The 23,161-nt window shown below is 47.1% G+C and overlaps 2 protein-coding genes across 4 annotated transcripts in view; one reads left to right on the top strand and one right to left on the bottom strand.

The window, feature by feature from the left end:
• Positions 1–12,471, bottom strand: part of BATF2 (basic leucine zipper ATF-like transcription factor 2) — a 34,378-nt gene extending 21,907 nt beyond the window's left edge. For both annotated transcript variants that reach the window (XM_064287824.1, XM_064287825.1), the window contains exons 1-2: positions 12,155–12,471; positions 11,370–11,442 (exon numbers count right to left, since the gene is read on the bottom strand). In XM_064287824.1, coding sequence (XP_064143894.1) covers positions 11,370–11,442; positions 12,155–12,174 — 93 coding nt within the window. In that variant the 5' untranslated portion in view covers positions 12,175–12,471. The remainder of the gene's footprint in view (positions 1–11,369; positions 11,443–12,154) is intronic.
• Positions 12,443–19,395, top strand: ARL2 (ADP ribosylation factor like GTPase 2). 2 transcript variants are annotated; one of them, XM_003419604.3, is made up of 5 exons: positions 12,443–12,551; positions 15,700–15,810; positions 15,896–16,058; positions 17,826–17,906; positions 18,917–19,395. In XM_003419604.3, the coding sequence occupies exons 1-5, from the start codon at positions 12,487–12,489 to the stop codon at positions 19,049–19,051; spliced, it is 555 nt and encodes a 184-aa protein (XP_003419652.1). In that variant the 5' UTR covers positions 12,443–12,486; the 3' UTR covers positions 19,052–19,395. The 2 variants fall into 2 exon arrangements, with proteins under 2 accessions (XP_003419652.1, XP_064143897.1); XM_064287827.1 differs by lacking the exon at positions 12,443–12,551 and adding an exon at positions 12,583–13,461.
• Positions 19,396–23,161: the final 3,766 nt, after the last annotated feature.

The raw sequence follows: 23,161 nt of genomic DNA, 5'->3' as shown, positions 1-23,161 counted from the left end.
TAAGAGAAACTCAAGGACAGAGACATGTGGACCTCATAACACCAAGAAAGTCATGCTAGGAGAGGAGTACATCCTCTGGACTCAGGATCCCTGGGCTAAGGAGTTCCTAGTGCAGGGGAAGATTGATGACAAAGATCTTCCTCCAGAGCCAACAAAGAGAGAAAGCCTTCCCCTGGAGCTGACGCCCTGAATTTGGCCTTCTAGCCTACTAGACTGTGAGAGAATAAACTTCTGTTTGTTGAAGTCATCCATTTGTGGTAGTTCCATTATAGAAGCACTAGATAACTACGATAATGTCCTTGCTTTGTCTTCTTGAGCCACCCTTTGAAATCTTCTGTTCAGCTCTTTTACTTCTTCATTTCTTCATTTTGCTTTAGCTACTCGACTTTCCAGAGCAACTTCGAGAGTCTCTTCTGACATCCATTTTAGTCTTTTCCTTCTTTCCTGTCTTTTTAATGACCTCTTGCTTTCTTCATGTATGATGTCATTCCACAACTTGTGTGGTCTTTGGTCATTAGTGTTCAATGAGTCAAATCTATTCTTTAGATGGTCTCCAAATTCAGGTGGTATACTCAAGATCATATTTTGCTCTCGTGCACTTGTTTTAATTTTCTTCAGTTTCAGCTTGAACTTTCATATGAACAACTGACGGGTCTGTTCCACAGTCAGCCCCTGGCCTTGTTCTGGCAGATGACATAAAGCTTTTCCATCATCTCTTTCTGCAGATATAGTCAATTTGATTCCTGTGTTTTCCATCTGGTGAGGTCCACATATATAGTCACAGTTTATATTGTTGAAAAAAGGTATTTGCAATGAGGAAGTCATTGGTCTTTCAAAACTCTATCATGCAATCTCCGGCATCATTTCTATCAGCAAAGCCATATTTTCCAACTACCAATCCTTCGTGTCCAACTTTTGCATTCCAATCACCAGTAATTCTTCTCTGACCGTAAAGCCACAAAAGTAGAAATCAAGAACAGGAAAAGCAGGGAAAAGAAATCAAACACATGTAAACCGAACAACACCTTGCTCAAAAACTACTGGGTTATCGAAGAAATTGAGGATGGAATAAAGAAATTCATAGAATCCAATGAGTATGAAAATGCTTCCTACCAGAACCTTTGGGACACAGCTAAAGCAGTGCTCAGAGATCAACTTACAGCAATACAGGCACATATCCAATCACCAGTAATTCTCAGTGCACCTTGATTTCATGTTTCATCAATTCCAGACTGAAAAAGTTGGTAAAAATCTTCAATTTCCTCATCTTTGGCAGGGGGGGTTGGTGTATGAATTTAATAGTTTTATTAACTGGTCTTCCTTGTAGGCATATAGACATTATTCTATCACTAACAGCTTTGTACTTCAGCATAGATTTTGAAATGTGACTAGGCCCCCGGCCTTGTCTTTAAAAGCCCATTTACCCACTAGTTAAATACTGTGACTTCCTGGCCTCCTCCTGTCTCATGGAGCTTACAGGTTGATTTTTTTTTTTAATGATGCTCACTGAAATCCTACTGTGTGGCCCCTGGGAAGCTACAGCAATAGCTCGGACAGGACAGGACTTCAAGCCTGATGTTTATTCATTTTTATTGTACTTTAAGTGAAAGTTTACCAATCAAGTCAGTCTCTCATACAAAAATTTGTATACACCTTGCTATGCACTCCTAGTTGCTTTCCCCCTAATGAGACAGCACACTTCTTCTCTCCACCCTGTATTCCCCATGTCCATTCAGCCAGCTTCTGTCCCTCTCTGCCTTCTCATCTCCCCTTCAGACAGGAGCTGCCCACGTAGACTCATGTGTCCACTTGAGCCAAGAAGTTCACTCCTCACCAGTATCATTTTCTATCCCATAGTCCAGTCCAATCCCTTTCTGAAGAGTTAGCCTCGGGAATGGTTCCAGTCTTGGATCAACAGGTCTGGAGACCATGACCTCTGGGGTCCTTCTAGTCTCAGTCAGGCCAGTAAGTCTGGTCTTTTTACAAGAATTTGAGGTCTGCATCCCACTGCTCTCCTGCTCCTTCAGGGGTTCTCTGTTGTGTTCTGTCAGGGCAGTCATCGGTTGTAGCCTGGCACCATCTGGTTCTTCTGGTCTCAGGCTGATGTAGTCTCTGGTTTATGTGGCCCTTTCTGTCTCTTGAGCTTATAGTTATCTTGTGTCTTTGATGCTCTTCATTCTCCTCTGCTCCAGGTGGGTTGAGACCAATTGATGCATCTTAGATGGCCAATGCTAGCATTTAAGACTCCAGATGCCACTCACCAAAGCGGGATGCAGAATGTTTTCTTAATAGACTTTATTATGCCAATTGACCTAAATGTCCCTTGAAACCATGGTCCCCAAACCCCCGCCCCCGCTACACCAGCCTTTGAAGGGTTCAGTTTACTCAGGAAACTTCTTCGTTTTTGGCTTGGTCCAGTTGTGCTGACCTCTCCTGAATTGTATGCTGTCTTTCCCTTCGCCTAAAATAGTTCTTGTCTACTATCTAATTAGTGAATACCCCTCTTCCTATCTACCCACCCTCATAACCATCAAAGAATATTTTCTTCTGTATTTAAGCTTTTTCTTGAGTTCTTATAATAGTGGTCTCTTACAACATTTGTCCTTTTGCAACTGACTAATTCCACTCAGCAAAATGCCGTCCAGATTCCTCCATGTTATGAAATGTTTCACGGATTCATCACTGTTTTTTATCGATGTGTAGTATTCCATTGTGTGAACATACCATAATTTACTTATCCATCGTCTGCTGATGGGCACCTTGGTGGCTTCCATCTTTTTGCTATTATAAACAGCGCTGCAATGAACATGGGTGTGCATATATCTGTCTGTGTAAAGGCTCTTATTTCTGTAGGATATATTCCAAGGAGTAAGATTCTAGATCGTATGGTAGTTCTATTTCTACCTTTTTACAGAAACGCCAAATCGATTTCCAAAGTGGTTGTACCATTTTACATTCCCACCAGCAGTGTGTAAGTGTTCCAGTCTCTCCACAACCTCTCCAACATTTACTATTTTGTGTTTTTTGGATTAATCCCAGCCTTGTTAGAGTAAGATGGAATCTCATTGTAGTTTTGATTTGCATTTCTCTGATGGCTAACGATCATGAGCATTTCCTCATGTATCTATTAGCTGCCTGAATGTCTTCTTTGGTGAAGTGCCTGTTCATATCCTTTGCCCATTTTTTAATCGGGTTGTCTTTTTTGTTGTTTTTGCAGTATCACATAGATTTTAGAGATCAGAAGCTGATCGGAAATGTCATAGCTAAAAACTTTGTCCCAGTCTGTGGGTAATCTTTTTACTCTTTTGGTGAAGTCTTTGGATAAGCATAGGCGTTTGATTTTTAGGAGCTCTCAGTTATGTCTTCTCCTCTGGTGTTTGTGTATTGTTAGTGATGTTTTGTATATTGTTTATGCCATGTATCAGGGCTCCTAGCTTTGTCCCTATTTTTTCTTCCATGATCTTTATCGCTTTAGATTTTATATTTAGGTCTTTGACCCATTCTGAGTTCGTTTTTGTGCATGGTGTGAAGTATGGGTCTTGTTTCACTTTTTTGCAGATGGATATCCAGTTATGCCAGCACCATTGGCTAAACAAACTGTCTTTTCCCCATTTAACCGACTTTGGGCCTTTGTCAAATATCAGCTGCTCATATGTGGATGGATTTATGTCTGGATTCTCAATTCTGTTCCATTGGTCCATGTATCTGTTGTTGTACCGGTACCAGGCTGTTTTGACTACTGTGGTGGTATAATAGGTTCTAAAATCAGGCAGAGTGAGGCCTCCACCTTGTTCTTTTTTGTCAGTCCTGCTTTATTTATCCGGGGCCTCTTCCCTTTCCACATGAAGTTGGTGATTTGTTTCTCCATCTCATTAAAAAATGTCGTTGGAATTTGGATCAGAATTGCATTAAGCCTATAGATTGCTTTTGGTAGAATAAACATTTTTACAATGTTAAGTCCTCCTATCCGTGAGCAAGGTATGTTTTTCCACTTATGTGGGTCTCTTTCGCTTTCTTGCAGTAGTGGCTTGTAGTTTTCTTTGTATAAATCTTTTACGTCTCTGGTAAGATTTATTCCTAAGTATTTTATCTTTTGGGGGGCTATTGTAAGTGGTATTGATTTGGAGATTTCCTCTTCCTAGTTCTCTTTGTTGGTGTAGAGGAATCCAACTGATTTTTGTATGTTTATCTGGTATCCCTATACTCTGCTGAACTCTTCTATTAGTTTCATTAGTTTTCTTGAGGATTCTTTAGGGTTTTCTGTGTAGAAGACCACGTCATCTGCAAATAGAGATACTTTTACTTCTTCCTTACCAACCTGGATGCCCTTTATTTCTTTTTCTAGCCTAACTGCTCTGGCTAGGACCTCCAGCACAATGTTGAATAAGAGTGGTGATAAAGGGCATCCTTGTCTGGTTCCCATCCTCAAAGGGAATGCTTTCAGACTCTCTCCATTTAGGATGATGTTGGCTCTTGGTTTTATATAAATACCCTTTATTATGTTGAGCAATTTTCCTTCTATTCCTATTTTGCTGAGAGTTTTTACCATGAATGTGTGTTGGACTTTGTTAAATGCCTTTCCTGCATCAATTGATAAGATCATGTGGTTCTTGTCTTTAGTTTTATTTATATGATGGATTACATTGATTGTTTTTCTAATGTTGAACCATCCCTGCATACCTGGTATGAATCCCACTTGGTCATGGTGAATTATTTTTTTGATATGTTGTTGAATTCTATTGGCTAGAATTTTGCTGAGGATTTTTGCATCTAAGTTCATGAGGGATATAGGTCTGTAATTTTCTTTATTTGTGGTGTCTTTACCTGGTTTTAGTATCAGAGATATGCTGGCTTCATAGGATGAGTTTGGGAGTATTCCATCCTTTTCCATGCTCTGAAATACCTTTAGAAGCAGTGGTGTTAACTCTTCTCTGAAAGTTTGGTAAAACTCTCCAGTGAAGCCATCAGGGCCAGGACTTTTCTTTGAAAAGGTAATTAAAAAAGAAGAGATTGAAAAGGTAATTTAAAAACTCTCAACAATCTCTTCTTTTGTTATAGGTTTATTTAGTTGTTCCACCCCTGTTTGTGTTAGTTTAGGTAGGTAGTGTGTTTCTAGAAATTCGTCCCTTTCTTTTAGGTTTTCAAATTTGCTACAGTATAATTTTTTTAGTAGTAACCTGATATGACTTTTAATTTCAGTTGGGTCTGTTGTGATATTGCCCATTTCATTTCTTATTCAGGTTATTTGTTTCCTCTCCTGTTTTTCTTTTGACAGTTTGGCCAATGGTTTATCAATTTTGTTAACTTTTTCAAAGACCCAGCTTTTGGTCTTATTAACTCTTTCAATTTTTTTTCTGTTCTCTATTTCATTTAATTTTCAAGCCTGACATTTAAACAAGGATCTCAATGCTAGTGGTAAAACCCACTGCCAACAAGTTGATTCTGACTCATAGTGACTCTGTAGGACACAGTAGAACTGCCCCCACAGGGTTTCAAAAGCTGTAATCTTTACAGAAGCTGACTGCCACATCTTTCTCCCATGGAGCGGCTGGTGGGTTTGAACTGCCGACTTTTCGATTAGCAGCTGAGATCTTAACCACTGTACCACCAGGACTCCTAATGCTAGTGGTAGTAAAGTAAAACAGTCCTGAGGTGCTTAAGGTAACAATTTTAAGTGCCCCCGAACCCTACTCCCCAGAGTTAACAGTTGAATTGTAGTGATTTTTAAACTTTTGTGACTGTGACCCATGGTGAGAAGTACACACATCCATATAAATATCTGAAACGAATGTTTCGCCAAACACTACTTACCTTTACTACATGGGTATAGGTCCATGTGTTTTCTTTTTTGGTCTGTTCCTTTTATTTAATTTGTGGTAATACTATTAAGTTGAACTATATGAAACTGACATCTTTGTCATCAGGTCACTCAAATACGGGCACTTCCATATGGCTCAACCTACTTGTGACCCACTGATGACATTTTAGGAGCCCTGGTGGTACAGTGGTTAGGGGCTCAGCTGTTAACCAGAAAGTGGGTGGTCCGAACCCACCAGCCACTCTGCAGGAGAAAGATACAGCAGTCTGCTTCCGTAAAGATATAGAGCCTTGGAAACCCTATGGGGCAGTTCTACCTGTCCTATAGGGTCACTATGAATTGAAATCCACTCAAAGCGCTGCATCCCAGTTTGAAAAACATTAGCAGCTAAGGTCTTAACCACTGTGCCACCAGGGCTCCTGGGTATGCGTCTAGTTATTGTTATATTTTTAAACTGAGACTGAACTTCCATTTTTTTCACGTAACATGGCATGGGCATCTTTGCACACTGGTATGTTACAGTGCCACCTCACCTTCTCAGGGGCTTCCCATCACCTACCACATGCACATACCCTGGTTCAGGTAACTAGACCACGCAGAAAGCACTTAGGCTGTGTCTTAGTCACCTAGTGCTGCTATAACAGAAATACCACAAGGGCTTGACTTTAACAAACAGAAATTAGTTTTCTCATAGGTTAGGAAGCTAGAAGTCTGAATTCAGCATGCCGGCTCTAGGGGAAGGCCTTCTTTCTCTGTCGGCTCTGGGGAAGGTCCTTGTCTCTTCAGCTCTATTCCCGGGTGATCTTCATGTGACATGGCATCTATCTTCCCCCATCTCTACTCCCTTGCTTGCTTCTTTAATCTCTTTTATATCTCAAAACAGACTGACATAAGACACACCCTACATTAATACTGTTTCATTAACATGACAAAACTCGTTCCCAAATGAGATTATAAACACTACAGGGGTTAGGATTTACAACACACACTTTGAGGGGACACAATTCAATCCATAACAGGTTGCTTCCAGTTTCTTGCTGTTTCAAACCATGCCACAGTAAACTCCCTTGTCATAAATGTTCATGCACCTTGGAACTGGAATTTCTGTGGTCCAGACTCCTGCGGTAGGACGACAGACCCCGACAGTCTGGACACTTCACGTTTTGACTATCGATGTGTCTCAAAGCCCTTGACTAGGAATTATGCTCACTCTCTGGCCTTGTGTGTGTGCTTGGTGGAGGGCAAAGGGGTGCCAACTGAGTGCCCGGCCTGGCACCCTGCCTAGCTTCCCACCTGTCCACAACCTTCTTCTGCAGGGTGAGAAGCTCAAACTTGCTCCAGACCTCTCCCTCTCTAGATAATTTTCATGGAAGCACCTGCAAAGACAGTGCACTTTACTGTCAACCAGGCCTGAGTTTGAATTGCTGCCCAAGCTTCTTAAACTCTCCAGACTGCATTATCACATCTACAAAAAGAGAATAGACTTCAGGGTTGCCGGGTGAAGGAGAAAATGTGGAGTGCTTTGAAAATGGCTTACAGGGGTGTTAGCCATTATCTTCAACGTGTGCCTGATGGTTCTTTCCCAAGCATTAAGCAGAGCCCAATGTGTCTGTCAGTTTGTCATACTGTGGAGGCTTGTGTGTGCTGTGATGCTGGAAGCTATGCCACCGGTATTCTAACACCAGTACGGTCACCCATGGTGGTCAGCTTTCAGCTGAGCTTCTAGACTAAGACAGGCTAGGAAGAACGATCTGGTGGTCTACTTCTGGAAAAGAAAAAATAGCCAGTGAAAACCTTATGAATAGCAGCGGAACATTGTCTGATATAGTGCTGGAAGACGAGCCCCTCAGGTTTGAAGGCACTCAAAAGATGACTGGGGAAGACCTGCTGCCTCAAAGTAGAGTCAACCTGAATGATGTAAATGGAGTCAAGCTTTCAGGACCTTCATTTGCTGATGTGGCACGACTCAAAATGAGAAGAAACGGCTACAAACATCCATTAATAATTGGAACATGGGGTGTACGAACCATGAATCTAGGAAAATTGGAAATCATCAAAAATGAAATGGAATGTATAAAGATCGATATGCTAGGTATTAGTGAGCTGAAATGGACTGGTATTGGCCATTTGGAATTGGACAGTCATATGGTCTACTATGCTGGGAATGGTAAGTTGAATAGGAAAGAGGTTGCATTCATCGTCAAAAAGAACATTTCAAGATCTATCCTGAAGTACAACGCTGTCAATGATAGGATAATATCCATACGCCTAAAAGGAAGACAAGTTAACACTACTATTCAAATTTACACACCAACCACTAAGGCCAAAGACAAAGAAATTGAAGATTTTTTACCAACTTCTGCAGTCTCAGATTGATCAAACATGCAATCAGGATGTATTGATAATTACTGGTGGTTGTAATGTGCAAGTTGGAAACAAAGAAGCATCAGTAGTTGGAAAATACAGCCTTGGTGATAGAAATGATGCCAGAGATCACATGACAGAATTTTGCAAGACCGACAAATTTTTCATCGTAAATGCCTTTTTTCAACAACATAACCAGCGACTATACATGTGGATCTTGCCAGATGGAAAACACAGGAATCAAACTGACTACATCTGTGGAAAGAGACAATGGAAAAGCTCAATATTATCAGTCAGAACAAGGCCAGGGGCCAACAGTGGAACAGGCCATCAATTGCTCATATGCAAGTTCAAGTTGAAGTTGAAGAAAATTACAACAACTCCACAAGAGCCAAAGTAGAACCTCGAGTATACCCCACCTAAATTTAAAGATCATCTCAAGAACAGACCTGATGCATCGAACACTAATGACCAAAGACCACACAAGTTGTGTAATGACATCAAAGAGGCCATTAAAAGGACAGGAAAAGAAAAAACCAAAACGGATGTCAGAAGAAACTTGCTCTTGAATGCTGAACAGAAGAAATGATGAAAGAAAAGAGGTGACCAGAAGATTTCAAAGGGCAGCTCAAAAAGACAAAGTACTATAATGACATGTGCAAAGATGTGGAGCTAGAAAACCAAAAAGGAAGAACACGCTCAGCATTTCTTAAGCTAAAAGAACTGAAAAAAAAAATTCAAGCCTCGAGTTGCAATATCAAAAGATTCAACGAACAAAAATACTGAATGACGCAGGAAGCATCAAAAGAAGATGGAAGGAATACACAGAGTCACTGTACCGAAAAGAATTGGTCGATATTTGACCATTTCAGGAGAAAGCATATGATCAAGAACCGATGGTACTAAAGGAAGAAGCCCAAGCTGCGCTGGAAGCACTGGCGAAAAACAAGGCTCCAGGAACTGACGGAACACCGACTGAGATGTTTCAACAAAGGGGTGCAGTGTTAGAAAGTAGTCACTTGTTTATGCCAAGAAATTTGGAACACAGCTACCTGGCCAACTGTCTTAGTCATCTAGTGCTCCTATAACAGAAATACCACAAGTGGATGGCTTTAACAAACAGAAGTTTATCCTCCCACAGTTCAGCAGGCTAGAAGTCTGAATTCAGGGCGTCAGCTCCAGGGGAAGGCTTTCTCTCTCTGTAGGCTCTGGAGGAAGGCCCTTATCATCAGTCTTCCCTTGGTCTGGGAGCATCTCAGCACAGGAACCTCAGATCCAAAGGACGCACTCTGCTTTCTTGGTGGTATGAAGTTCCCATGTCTCTCTGCTTACTTCTCTCTTCTATAACTCAAAAGAGATTGGCTTAAGACACTGTCTAATCTTGTAGGTCTCATCAATATAACTGCTGCTAATCCGTCTTATTACATCAGAGTGATAGGATTTACAACACATACGGAAATCACATCAGATGATAAAACGGTAAACAATCATACAATTATACAAGGGAATCACGGTCTAGCCAAGTTGACAGATACTTTTGGGGGGCACAATTCAACTCACGACACCAACCAACTGGAGGAGAGCCATATTTATGCCTATTCCAAAAAAACGTAATTCAGCAGAACGCAGAAATTATCCAACAATATCATTAATATCACATACAGGTAAAATATTGCTGAAGATCATTCAAAAGCGGTTGCAGCAGTATATTGACAGAGAACTGCGAGAAATTCAAGCCAGATTCAGAAGACGACATGGAAATAGGGATATCATTGCTGATGTCATATAGAACCTGGAGGAAAGTAGAGAACACCAGAAAGATGTTTACCTGTGTTTTACTGACTATGCAAAAGCATTCAACTGTGTGGATCATAACAAATTATGGATAACATTATGAAGAATGGGAATTCCAGAACACTTAATCGTGCTCATGAGGAACCTGTATAAAGACCAAGAGGCAGTTGTTGGAATAGAACAAAGGGATATTATGTGGTTTAATGTCAGGAAAGGTATAGGTTAGGGTTGTATCCTTTCACCATACTTATTCAATCTGTATGCTGAGCAAATAACCCCAGAAGCTGGACTATATGAAGAAGAATACGGCATCAGAATTGGAGGAAGGCTCATTAACAACCTGCGTTATGCAGATGACACAACCTTGACTGCTGAAAGTGAAGAGGATTTGAAGCACTTACTGATGAATATCAAAGACCACACCCTTCAGTATGGATTGTCCCTCAACATAAAGAAAACAAAAATCCTCACAACTGGATCAATAAGTAACATCATAATAAATGGAGAAAAGATTAAGTTGTCAAGGATTTCATTTTACTTGGATCCACAATCAACACCCACGGACGCAGCAGTGAAGAAATCAAAGGACGCATTGCATCGGGCAAATCTACTGCGAAAGACCTCCTTAAAGGATTTAAAACCGAAGATGCTCCCTTGAAGACTAAGCCATAGTGTTTTCGATCGCCTCATATGCATGTGAAAGCTGGACAATGAACAAGGAAGACTGAAGAATTGATGCCTTTGAGTTATGGCTTGGTGAAAAATATTGACTATACTACGGACTGCCAAAAGAAGAAACAAATCTGTCTTGGAAGAAGTACAGCCAGAATGCTCCTTAGAAGCAAGGACAGGGAGACTTCGTCTCACATACTTTAGACATATTATCAGGGGGATCAGTCCTTGGAGGAGGCCATCATGTTTGGTAAAGTAGAGGGTCAGCGAAAAAGAGAAAGACCCTCAACAAAATGGACTGACACAGTGACTGCAACAATGGCCTCAAGCATGACAAAAATTCTGAGGATGGTGCAGGACCAGGCAGTGTGTCCTTCTGTTATGCATAGGGTCTCTATGATTTGGAACCAACTCAAGGGCACCTAACAAGAACTCTGCTAGAAGTCCCTGGATGGTACAAATGATTAAAATGTTCAGCACCTAATGGAAAGGTTGAAAGTTCCAAGTCCACCCAGAAGTGCCTCAGAAGAAAGGCCTGGCAATCTATTGCAAAAAGCCAGTCATTGAACACCCTATACAGCACAGTTCTACTCTGACACACAAGGGGTCACCAGGAATCAGCATCAACTCCCCGTCAACTGTTTGGTTCCTTTGTGCTGTCTACTCACACTTACCCTATAGTGAACTTGTGGAAGGGCTCAAAATAACACACGAGACTCACCCTTCTGAGCTTACAATCTGCTTGCTTCCTGGCCTCAGTTTCCTCAGTTTTTCTGGATCTCTTGGGTACTAAACTAAGGGAAAGAACCAAACTGTTGGACAAAGTCACTCATTCAACGGCAACTATTTATTGAGCATCTACTATTTGCCAGTCACTGTGGGCCTCAAGAAAACCCTGGTTGTGTAGTGGTTAATGGTTAAGTGCTACGGCTGCTAACTAAAAAAGGTCAGCAGTTCCAAGAATCCACGAGGCACTCCTTGGAAACCCTATGGGGCAGTTCTACCGCCCTATAAGGTCGCTATGAGTCAGAATCGACTGGACAGCAGCGAGTTTTTGGTGGGCCTCATTTTTGTCATCAGCAAACGTGAGATTGTTTTTCTTCAAAGGGAAACCATGGGCTCAGGCGGGACAATTCTCGTGAGGGTCTGTCCCCGGCATTGCAGGACACTACCTACTACCCCTGCTTCCCACCGTCTAAACGTGGGGGAATCTTCCCTCAGTCGCTGAATCAACCCAAAACACGCAACCCCACCCCACCCCGCACATTTCCAACGGTCCCTAGGGACCAATACCGGCATTCAGGAGCCTGGCAAGGGGGAGGCCCAATTCCTGTTCCGTCATTGGCAAATTTAGGATGACACCAAGGCCCCAAAAGAGCGGGATCTGGACCACGTTTCCGGGTAACAGGCCCTTACACAGCCTCCAGGACAGCCCCAGGTCATGAGGCTCTCGCTTCTGACTCCTGGGTCCCCGCCTGGCCACACCTTTTTGCAGGTACTCCCTACCTGGCCAAGATCCAACCCATGAACTTCAGGTTTCCGTTCCCGGCCGAGTTTTTGGGTCCTGGGAGGACGGAATAGACTCGCCCTCGCCCCCAACTGTCGGCCCTCGGGACGCGAAGGGTTAAGGCAGGTGGCCGCGCAGAAGCCGCGCCGCCGCTAGAGGGACCCCAGCAGAGACACAGCGCGGCCGCTCTGAGGTCACGTGGGGCAAGGGCGGGCCCAAAAAGGGCTGGCCAATGGGCTGTGCTGTCGCTGGGCGTGATAGCCAATAGGAGCAAGGAGCGGGGATCCCAGGACTAGGAAGAAACGGCGGCCGGGAGGGGGCTGCTGGGATCATGGGGCTTCTGACCATTCTGAAGAAAATGAAGGAGAAAGAGCGGGAGCTGCGACTGCTCATGCTGTATCCTCCCGGACGGCGGAGCCGCTAGGGTAGTGGGGTCCCAGCCCGGGGGCAGTGACAGACGCCCCCTACCGGGCGCGGGGTGCCCGGCCGGCCAGCTCGTACCAACTGCCCATTGTGCGTCACGCACGTGGGCCCTACCAATCGCTCGGGCTGGGGCCGAGAGGAGGCCGTACCATCGGCTCGGGGAGGGGGGACTCCAGTCCAGAGGCCAAAGGTGTGGGCCTAAAGGCGCAGCGGAGGGACCAGGCGTCCCAAGCGTAGCGGGGCGATAGGGCCCGGAGGTGACTCAGACGTCACCGTCCGGAGGCCTGGCACGAGCGTGGGACCGCTGTCCTCCCGGCTCTGACCTCTTCCCCCCTGTCCGAGGGTGCCGGCCCCGGCCCCGCCCCCAAACTCGGAATCCCGGGGACGCGGCCCCGCCCTCCGCTCCCGGGGGGCGAGGGTTGGTTCCGCTGGACGGTTTGCTTGCGCGTTAGACTGTGTGTGACACCCCGCGGCCCCTCGGTGTCCCCCGAAGCTGAGGACTTGTTAGGCCCAGGGTCCCTGCATTCATTCACTCTACTCTGTGTGGCGCAGTGGTAAAGAGTTCCGTCGTTAACCAAAAAGGTTGGCAGTTCGAATCCACCAGCCGCTCCCTGGAAACCCTATGGGGCACTTCGCGCCTTTCCTATAGGGTTACTATGAGTCGGAATCCACTGGACAGCAGTGGGAGTTTTACACTGTGCCGGGCCACGTGGGGCATCTGAGACCCACTAGTTGGGCCAGCAGAGAAGTCGCTTATGTGCGCAAATAACTTAAAAATATGCCCGCCGTGTTCATTTTAAAGATCCCGGAGAAAGGCGCAGAGAATTCACTCATTCAAGAAATACGTATTTATGGAGCGCCTCCTGTGTGCCATGTTTGCTAGGTAAAACAGCAAAACAAAGTTCTGTCCTCTTGAATGTTATAGAATGCCTGAGAGGAGAAAGATGATAAAACAAATAAAATATTTTTTATGGGGAGAGAAGAATGCCGTTAAAATAGGGTGAGCCAAGAAAGGCTCCTGGAGATGACGGGTGAGTAAAGTGAGGGGTGAACTGTGTAATTACCTGGAGAAGACTAGTCAAGGCAAAGACAAGGGCAAGTGCAAAGGGCCCAAAAGGAACTCAGCTGGTGCGTTCAAGGGCAGTGTGACTGGAGAGAATGAGCAGGGAAGAGAGCAGTAGAAGATTAGGTCAGAGGTGTCTGGGGAAGACAGTCCAGGCAGGGTCTTGTACAGAGGAAAAGAGTGGTCTGACTTTGGGTTCTGTGTTGCAAATAGAGGACATGGGTTAAGGGCAGAAGGGGGAGACCAGTTAGGGGTCAATCACAATAATGAGAACGAGATAGGATGGTGGCTTGGATCAGAGTGGAATCATCATAATGATGAAGTAGGAAGGTAATGAGAGAGCAGGCAGGAATTGCTCCTGGATTGGCCAACGGTGTGAGAAAGCAAAGTCAAGCCTGATTCTTGGCTTTCTTGCCTGAGCAATTAGAAGAATGAGGAGCCTAGTTGACAGAGAAGACCAGGGCAGAGCAGGTCGGGACAGGGATGGAAGCTGAGAGCTCACTTGGCCATGTGAGATGCCTCTGAGACATCCCAGGAATGTCAGGGAGGCAGCTGGGTTTTGGGACAGGTGACCAGGGGAGCAGCTGGGCGAGAGGCATCAATTTGGGAGTCAACAGCATAAAGATGGTATTTGCAGTCAGGATCCTGGATGAGCTCAGCTAGAGGGTGAGTGTGACAGAGAAGAGAGTGAAGTGTACTCCGTCCAATCAAGAGATCAGGGTGATGAGGAGGAGCAGCCAGGAGATATGAGGAGGCCCCAGCGAGGACATGTCTCAGAGCAAGGACAGCATGGGTCAGGAAGTGAGAGACAGGCAGGTCTGTCAGGTGCTGCTGGTAGAGCTGGAAAATGGGAACCAAGCACCGACCAGCCATTGAAGAGCACAGTGGAGGTCTCTGGGGACTGACCATGGCAAGAGCAATTTTAGGGAGGCAGAGGGAGCAAAAGCCTGATGGGAGTGGGCTCTAGAAAGAGCAAGAGGGCAGATTGGGGAGAGTGATGGAGGCAGCGTTTTGAGGAGCTTTGCTGTAAAGGGAAGGAAATAAACAGCTAGCTGGAGAAAGGAGAGGGAACAAGAGAAGGTTTTGTTTGCTTTTTCTAAGCAGGGAGTAACAACAGTGAGGTTGTCAGCTGATGGGAATGATCCTGTGTGGAAGGAATCATGGATGATGCAGGGAGAGGGGAGAAATATCAGCTGCCAGTTATCAGGGGCCGTGGCTGGGTTTCAGGGCAGGTCCTCTCATCACCCCATTTCATGGCTTGAGTCACTTGCCCCAGGTAAGGTGAGCAATAAGAGGCTGAGCCCAGGGCCTGTGTCCCTCCACACACACAGACACACAGACACACACACACACACCACACACCACACACTACACACCATATACCACACCACACACACACACACACACACACACACAGAGCTACAAGTCCCCATAAGTGTTGGAAGGAAAGAGGAAGGTTGTCTCTCCCACTGGGGAACTCACCATTCCTTGCACACTCATTCAGCAGTAAAGGGTTTGGTACATTCCAGAAACAACGAAGAAAGGGTAGGTGCCCCCAGTTATTTGCTCCTGCTGTTCCCTCTGCCTGGAATGCCCTTCCCCAGTCTTTCAGAAAACTGACTCCTTGTAGTTCGGGCCTCACCTCAAGACACCTTCTCACAGAGGGTGACCTTCTCAGAGCCTCATCATTGGGTTTCTGAAGCTTACCAGCATCTTAAGTTTCTCACTGGTTTGCACTTTTTCAGCTGTCTCCTTGCTCAATTGTGAGCTGCCCAAGGGTGGGGACTTTGTCCTCTTATCTGGGGTGCCCCCAGCATCCAAAAGGGGGCCTGGCATGTAGTAGATATTCAGCAAACATTTGTGGAATGAATTAAGGGATGACAACACCCACCTTGTCGGTGAAGTAGAGATGATAAGATGTTTATTTCTTGATCCTTCATATTTATCGTGGGTCGATGGCAGGCCAGGCATGTGCTCAACTGACTTTGATTTGTGGTGAGTGACAATGCCACCAATCTGCAGAGTGTGAGCACTTCTCCTTAATCCGGTGTGCCCCAGTGGCCTGGACAATGCTGGCAAAACAACCATCCTGAAGAAGTTCAATGGGGAAGACATCGACACCATCTCCCCGACGCTGGGCTTCAACATCAAGACCCTGGAGCACCGTGGGTGAGCAGGATTTCGGCAGGCGGGTGGGCAGGGAGGGTGGGAGAGGGGCTGGGCTGACCCTCCAGCTGCCCCCTCCCCTGCCCAGATTCAAGCTGAACATCTGGGATGTGGGTGGCCAGAAGTCCCTGCGGTCCTACTGGCGGAACTACTTTGAGAGCACCGATGGCCTCATCTGGGTGGTGGACAGCGCCGACCGGCAGCGCATGCAGGACTGCCTACAAGAGCTCCAGAGTCTGCTGGTGGAGGAGGTAGGCAGGGGCCTGCCTGGGCGGGGGGCTTCCACCAGATGCTCGGAGGGCTCCAGGACCCCAGAGGGTCACTTAGGGCCATACCCTGGTCCTTCACTGAGCACCCTCGGGGAGGCAGAGACACACCTTTCACTTGATTCAGGGAAGCCCATGGTGCTGTGGGCAGGGCACATGCTGTGGACCGGGACCTGGGGTCATAGCCCCCCTGTGCTTTCACCGCTTCACAGCTCTGAGCTTCAGTTTCCACACCTTGGAATGACAGCCACATCATCAGATGACTCATGGTCAGTGCATGGAGCTCTGAACCTGGTTCAGGAGTCGGATTCTTTGCTGTGTGACCTCGGGAAAGACATTTAACCCCTCTGAGCCTTTACTTCCTCTTCTTTAAAATGGGGATTATAAGTGGGGCGATCGTATAACTTGTTGTCCAAAGTAGAGCACTTTTTTAAAAAATAAAATCTTAGATTCTGAGAATGTTGTGAAGATAGTACAGAGAGTTCCCATCCACCCTTCATCCAGCTTCCCAGATGTCAACAGTGTATGTGTCAGAACTAAGAAATTAACCTTGTTGGCACCGAACAGCAACAATAACACTATTGGCTAAACTATAGACTTTATTGGGGTTTCTTCTTTTTTCCACTAATGATATTAGTGCAAAAATGAGAGAAATCCAAAGTCTATAGTTTAGCTGATAATATTGTGCCAAGGCTAATTTCTAATGTCATCAGTGCAAATTTAGAATTTGATCCAGGCTAAACAAAACAAAACCAATTACCATTGAGTCGATTCCAACTCATGGCAACCCCAAATGTGCAGAGTAGAACTGTCCCATAGGGTTTTGAAGGCTGTGACCTTTTGGAAGCAGCTCCCCAGGCCTTTCTTCCAAGGCACCTTTGAATGTCTTTGACCCACCAGTAAGCCCTGAACCAGTTGTGCCTCCCAGGGACACCTGATTCAGGCTACTACATTGTATTTAGTTGCAAACCAGGGCAGTTTGAGAGTGAAAGAGGAAGAGGGTGTTGTTAATAATTACGCAGATTGAGACAAAAGTAGGTTAGTGGTTACCGTGGACTGGGGGGAGGGGGAGTGGGGAGCTATAATTTTAAAAAATATTTATTTATTTATGCAGGGTCAACAGGTGTGAACAGGACTGTCCCAGGCACACAGGGACACGTGGTCTCCTGTATAACAGCAGCCCCCAAGGTGTTGAGCAGGTCAGATGGGAGCATGGCTGTAAAGTGCTCAGCCAGGCCTGGCACACCGAAGCTCTGTGTAGTTAGGTCCACATGGAGGGAGCCCAGTTGCACGCACATATGGAAATAACTAGAGTCAGGAGCAGAGAGTGAGGCCTGTCGGGAGTGAACCAGTTAAAGGGCTGCAGAAACTTGATAGAGAAGAAGGCCCCTGGACATTCCCTGAGCAGTTCAGCTCATCAGACGCAAGCACCCCAGAACCACAGAAAGATCGTCTTATCCAGTACCCCTCCCCATTTATGGAAGGAGAAATTGAGGCACAGAAGGGTGCGGTGCCCACTGGGTGGTGATTGAACTGGAACCAGGGCCCCACCCAGCCCAGGTCTCTCTCCAGCCCGTGTGGTGCCAGCCTCCATGACCTCTCCCTCCACCACGGGGCCTTGTCCAGATTGATCTCTGACCCCAGATGCTCTGGGAGATTAGAGGAGGGGCTGGGCTGCCTGGAGCGGGGCTGGGACACCCTCTGAGCCTCCCCCACAGATCCCCCACAACTACCTCTGTCTTCTCTCCCTAGCGTCTGGCCGGAGCAACCCTCCTCATCTTTGCCAACAAGCAGGACCTGCCTGGGGCATTGTCCTCTAATGCCATTCGCGAGGTGAGACGAGGCCTTGGGGAAAAGGGGTATGCGTTTCCTCATTATTTTATTTTAAAAGCATTTGTTAGCGCCCTACTGTGTGGCAGGACCTGTGGGGACACTGGAGATTCAGCGCTTAATAAGGCCTAGTGGTGCCCCTAAAACGCTCAACTGCTAACCAAAAGGTCGGTGGTTCGAATTCCCCAGCAGCTTCTCGGGAGAAAAGACCTGGCAATCTGCTCCTGTAAAGATTACAGCCTAGGAAACCCTATGATCGCTGTGAGTCAGAATCAACTCAACGGCACATTAACAACAGTGGTGCCCCAGCCTGGGGGAGGCAGACCTGCAAGTCGATTATTCCAAGAGCTAAGAGGAGCTAGCCTGTACTGAGTGTTCTCTCTGTGCTGGGCTCTTTGCAGGCCTTCACTCATTTAATCCTCACAACAACCTCCTGAGGAAGGAACTATTATTATCATTTTACAGACGGGGGAACAGGCTCAGAGAGACTAGGAACTTGTCCAAGGTCACACAGCTAGCAAGTAGAAAAGCTGGGATTCAAACCCAGGCTTATCTGGCCCCAGAGCCTGTATTGTAACTGTTAGTCTAGCTCTTGAACACCAGAATGACAAAGAAGGGATTAGAATCTTGGTTCTGCCCCTGACAAGCTGTGTGACTTTAGGCATGTTGCTTAATCTCTCTGAGCCTGGGTTTCCTCCTCTATAAAGTGGCCAACACAATCCCTGTCTCCTGGAACCTTGGGAGGAGTAGATGAGAGGACATTTGTAGGGCCCTAGTGCAGTCCCTGGACCCTAGTGGAGGCTCAGGAGCCTCAGTTGCTGTCCCATTACTAAGGGGCAGTGCTGGCGTGGCGGTGTACAGAGAGCCCAGGCGTCCCAAGGGGGCTGACGGACCTCCCCAAGGCCAGGGGAGGCTGCCTTGAGCAGGGCTTTGAGGGAGACACAGATGTCCCTGGGGTTGCAGGTAGGCGGGGCCTGTGGTCACCTAGCCCTCCCGCCCTTCCGCCTTCCCAGGCCCTGGAACTGGACTCCATTCGCAGCCACCACTGGTGCATCCAGGGCTGCAGCGCCTTCACCGGGGAGAACCTGCTGCTGGGCATTGACTGGCTCCTGGATGACATTTCCAGCCGCATCTTCACAGCCGACTGAGCCGCCCTGGACGCCCACCTCCCAGTCCAGACCCTCCCTTCCTGCACCCCAGCCCCGGCCATACACCATCCGTAGGGGGTGGGAGTCAGCCAGCTGGGCTAACACTCCCCGCCCCCTCCATATCCTGCTGCTGCTGCTGCTGCCCACTGCTGCTCCTGGGCCAGTCGGCTCCTGTGATAGGAGGCCTGCTGCCCTGGCTGCTACCCCCACTCCCCACCTGGCTCCCCTGGGGCTGCCACACTAAGAAAGGGACACTGGACCTGGGAGGAGACAGCCTCTGCTGCTACCGAGGCTATGGGCCTCGTCTTTGCTCCGCTGTGAGAATAAATCACTCCTTGCTCCTGGCTGAGTCATCTGTTGGTTGTCTTAGTCGTCTAGTGCTGCTGTAACAGAAACACCACAAGAGGATGGTTTTAACAAAGAGGAATTTATTCTCTCACACTCTAGGAAGCTAAAAGTCCAAATTCAGGGTGCCAGCTCCAGGGGAAGGCTTTCTGTCTCTGTGGGCTCTAGAGGAAGGTCCTTGTCATCAACCTTTCCCTGGTTGAGGAGCTTCTCAGCGCAGGAACCCCGGGTTCAGAGGTTGTGCTATTCTCCTGGCTCTTATTTCTTGATGGTATGAGGCCCCCTTGTCTCTCTGCTCACTTCTCTCTCTCTTATGTCTCAAAAGAGATGGACTCAATACACAAACTAATCTTGTAGATTGAGTCTTGGGTCGTTAACATAACTGCCTCTTAACCATTATGCCACCGGGGTTTCCAAACTGCCTCTAATCCTTCCTAATTAACGTCACAGAAGTAGGATTTGCAGTACATAGGAAAATCACGTCAGATGACAAAGTGGTGGACAATCACACAATACTAGGAATCATGGCCTAGCCAAATTGACAAAGTGGTGGACAGTCACAATACTAGGAATCATGGCCTAGCCAAGTTGACACATTTTGGGGGGATACTATTCAATCCATACCTCTGGTCCACCAGCTTCTTAGAGAGCCCCTGAGGGCCCACAGTCCAGCGAGACAGAGGGAGCAGGTGGCCTTTGTCTGAGGGTTAACTGGGCACAGGAGTGAGAAGGTAGAATATGCTCAGAAGCGGCTCCCCAAGAACCACTGGAAGCCAGCGTCTGCCAGAGTCTGGAAGAGCCCTGGACCCTTGCTTGTGCCCCTTGCTGCCCAGCCCGGTTTGCAAAACACCTGTATGCACATATGTGAGGACATACGGTTGACATTTAGTATCCGTTGGAATGTATTCAGCTACAAGTCACAGCAAACTCAATGCAAATGGTTCAGTGATAGGAACATGTACAAACTCATGAGCTGAAAGGTCCCGAGGACATCGTCAAGGACCCGGGTTCTTTCTGTGTTTCAGCCCTGCCCTACGCAGCATCGCTGGCTTGTTCTCAGGGACCCTGCCCTCCCTGGTAGCCTCAGTCTCCAGCTCCTGGTCCTCAGCCAGCAATGTCTAGAGACAATCATGATTTTCCCTGGACTTCCCCTACTGCCTCATCAGCCAGAATTCACGTCACAGCCACCCTGAGCCAATGGCTGGCCAGAGGAATTGATTGCTTTAGGTAATTCAAGATTTACTCCCAAATTGGCACTAAGATGCCCAAATCTGGGTTCTGTTAGGATGAAAATAGGCCTTTTCTTTTGCTGTGTTAATGAGGTCATACCACCACTAAAGGGTAGATCTTAAACCTAGGGATTTCTGAGTCATGAGAAGATCAGAATAGACGCAGAGACGCACGTGAGGGTCGTCTACAAGCCAAGGAACATTAAGGAACCAGGGAATGCCTGGGGCCACTGATGCCATAGTATCCATCTTGCACAGAAAACACACGGCAGGGGTTTCTAATTCTGTACATGGAAGGGTCGTCTGTATGTGTTCTAAGACAACATCATTCTTGGTTGGCCACCCAACTAAAGCCCTGTTTCCAAATAGGATCGCATCCACGGGTACAAGGGCCAGGAATTCAACACATATTTTTGGGGAACACAATTCAGTCCATGACACATCCAACCACAGTAAACTCGGCCGTCCACTGATACCATGAGTCAGCTCAGCTTTCAGGCCTCCCTGGGGACCCTTCGTCAGCAACAGCATTGATTTAAAAAGTGACTTATACACGGTTAGAGACAAAAGAGAAAATAATAAGAGTACACTCATCACTCAGGAGTGTGAACTGTCAAAGGCATACTCATCACCGAAGAGTATGCACTGTGGCATACCCAGCAGGAGCCTAAAAGCAGGCCCCCCCGCACTGTGAGCCTTCAGCTTTTCCATCTTCCCTGCCTTCTAAGGAGGACTTCTATGGCTCCCGTTGCTCCTCATGGCAATGGAATTGGTGGAGTTGGAGACCTGGAGAAGGCCAGGGGCCAAATTGATCTAGAGAGGAGAGGGCTTGGAGAAGACTGGGAGAGACAAGAAGGAAAGGGGAGGATGTGGGAGAGGCTGGGCCAGGGAGCAGAGTGGGAGGGAGAGATGGCAGACAGGGAGACTGGAGCCCCTGTTCCTCCCAAGAACTTTGGAGAGCAGGAGGCATGTCTAACGAGGTCTTCTAAGGAGTCCTGGTGTGTACTGTGTGTGTTTTATGCAAGACAGATGAGTCACAGCTTCCTCCTGAATACCTTTTGGGTGGCCTGCCATGTCAGGGCTCCCAAGAATCTGATTCTGGAGCGTTTCCTTCTGGAGACCCGTCTTCCAGTGGCCCACACACCTGAGTTCCAGTAACAAGTGTGGCTGTTTCTTGCCCGACCCTATCACATTTGAGCCTCACAACCACTGGGTGGGTGGTGCTATCAGTCAGGGCCCTGACGGCCAGCCACACACACGGATTCCAGCTGCCATCAGCAGAAAGGACATTTCTTGGAAAGATACTAGGCATTCACAGCATCCCAATGGAGGTCAGATGGCCAGGCTTGGGAAAGAGCACGCCAGAGGTGGAGCAGCTAGACCTGTGGCCAAAATTGTTCTAGCTGTGCCCTCTGCCCCCCACACGAGATTCAAAGCCTCTGGAGAGAGTGTCCCCACCCCCAGAGGGGCCCCTGGTGCAAGGAAGGAGGAGCTGGCCCCATTGGGTTCTGGGGTAGAAGGCTGGAGAGCTACACATACTAGAGAAGCCCCTGCAAACAGAAACTGGGTGCTGCTGTGCTCACAGGAAGAGGCGGGGGAATGCTGGGCAGGCCAACAAATGACAAAAGGACATGTCCACAACAGTATGTTCTATCATGAGCACCCTCATTCTATTAAGAGAAACTGAGGCTCCAGCTGTTAAGAGAAATTCACAGAGCTAGTGAAAGGTGTGACTTCAGAGCCCAGGATGGCATCCTGCTTCTCCAGGGTTGTTTTTGCTTCCCCAACCTTCCAGAAAACGTGAATTAGCGAATCCTGTGGAGGAACCCAGTGGGTGGTGCAAATGGTTACGGTTGGTCTAGCTACCAACCCAAGGTTGAAAGTCTGGGAGTCCACCCAGAGGCACCTTGGAAGAAAGGCCTGGCGATCTACTTTCAAAAAATCAGTCACTGAAAACACTGTGAAGCACAGTTCTCCTTTGACAGGCATGGGGTCACCATAAGGGAATCCACTGGAAGGCAACAGTTTTCTTTTTTCTTTTTTTTTGTGGGGGGGGTTGGTAGATGGAAACATGGAAATAATTTGACTATGTTTAACACCATTGGGGAGCCCTGTTGGCACAGTGGTTAAGAGCTCGGCTGCTGACCAAAAAGTCGGCAGCTCAAATCCAGCAGCCGCTCCTTGGAAGCCCTATGGGGCAGTTCTACTCTGTCCTATAGGGTCGCTATGAGTTGGAATCGACTCGAAGGCAGGGTTTGGTTTGGTGGTGAACACTGTTGGACGCAATACAGGTTAGTTAGACGAATGGAGGAACGACGAGAACTGTGAAGCTGGGCAGACGTCGTTTGGAGGTCCATGATGAGGGCCTACGCTCAGATAGGATGAGCGATCAGAACCTCCCCAATCCCTACTCTCAAATTACTATGTTTACACTTTACCAACGACCAGGAACTTTTCTGACGCTCCCTTGGCCCTGCGCCCGGGAGAGAGCAGCGCTGTCACTTGCAACCAGCTCCCTGGGCCTGAGGATGAAGGG

This window comes from Loxodonta africana, chromosome 7 (assembly GCF_030014295.1).
Source record: "Loxodonta africana isolate mLoxAfr1 chromosome 7, mLoxAfr1.hap2, whole genome shotgun sequence".
Classification (NCBI taxonomy): Eukaryota; Metazoa; Chordata; class Mammalia; order Proboscidea; family Elephantidae; genus Loxodonta; species Loxodonta africana.
Note: the sequence above shows the minus strand (reverse complement) of the source record. Positions and strands in the feature narration are given on the sequence as shown.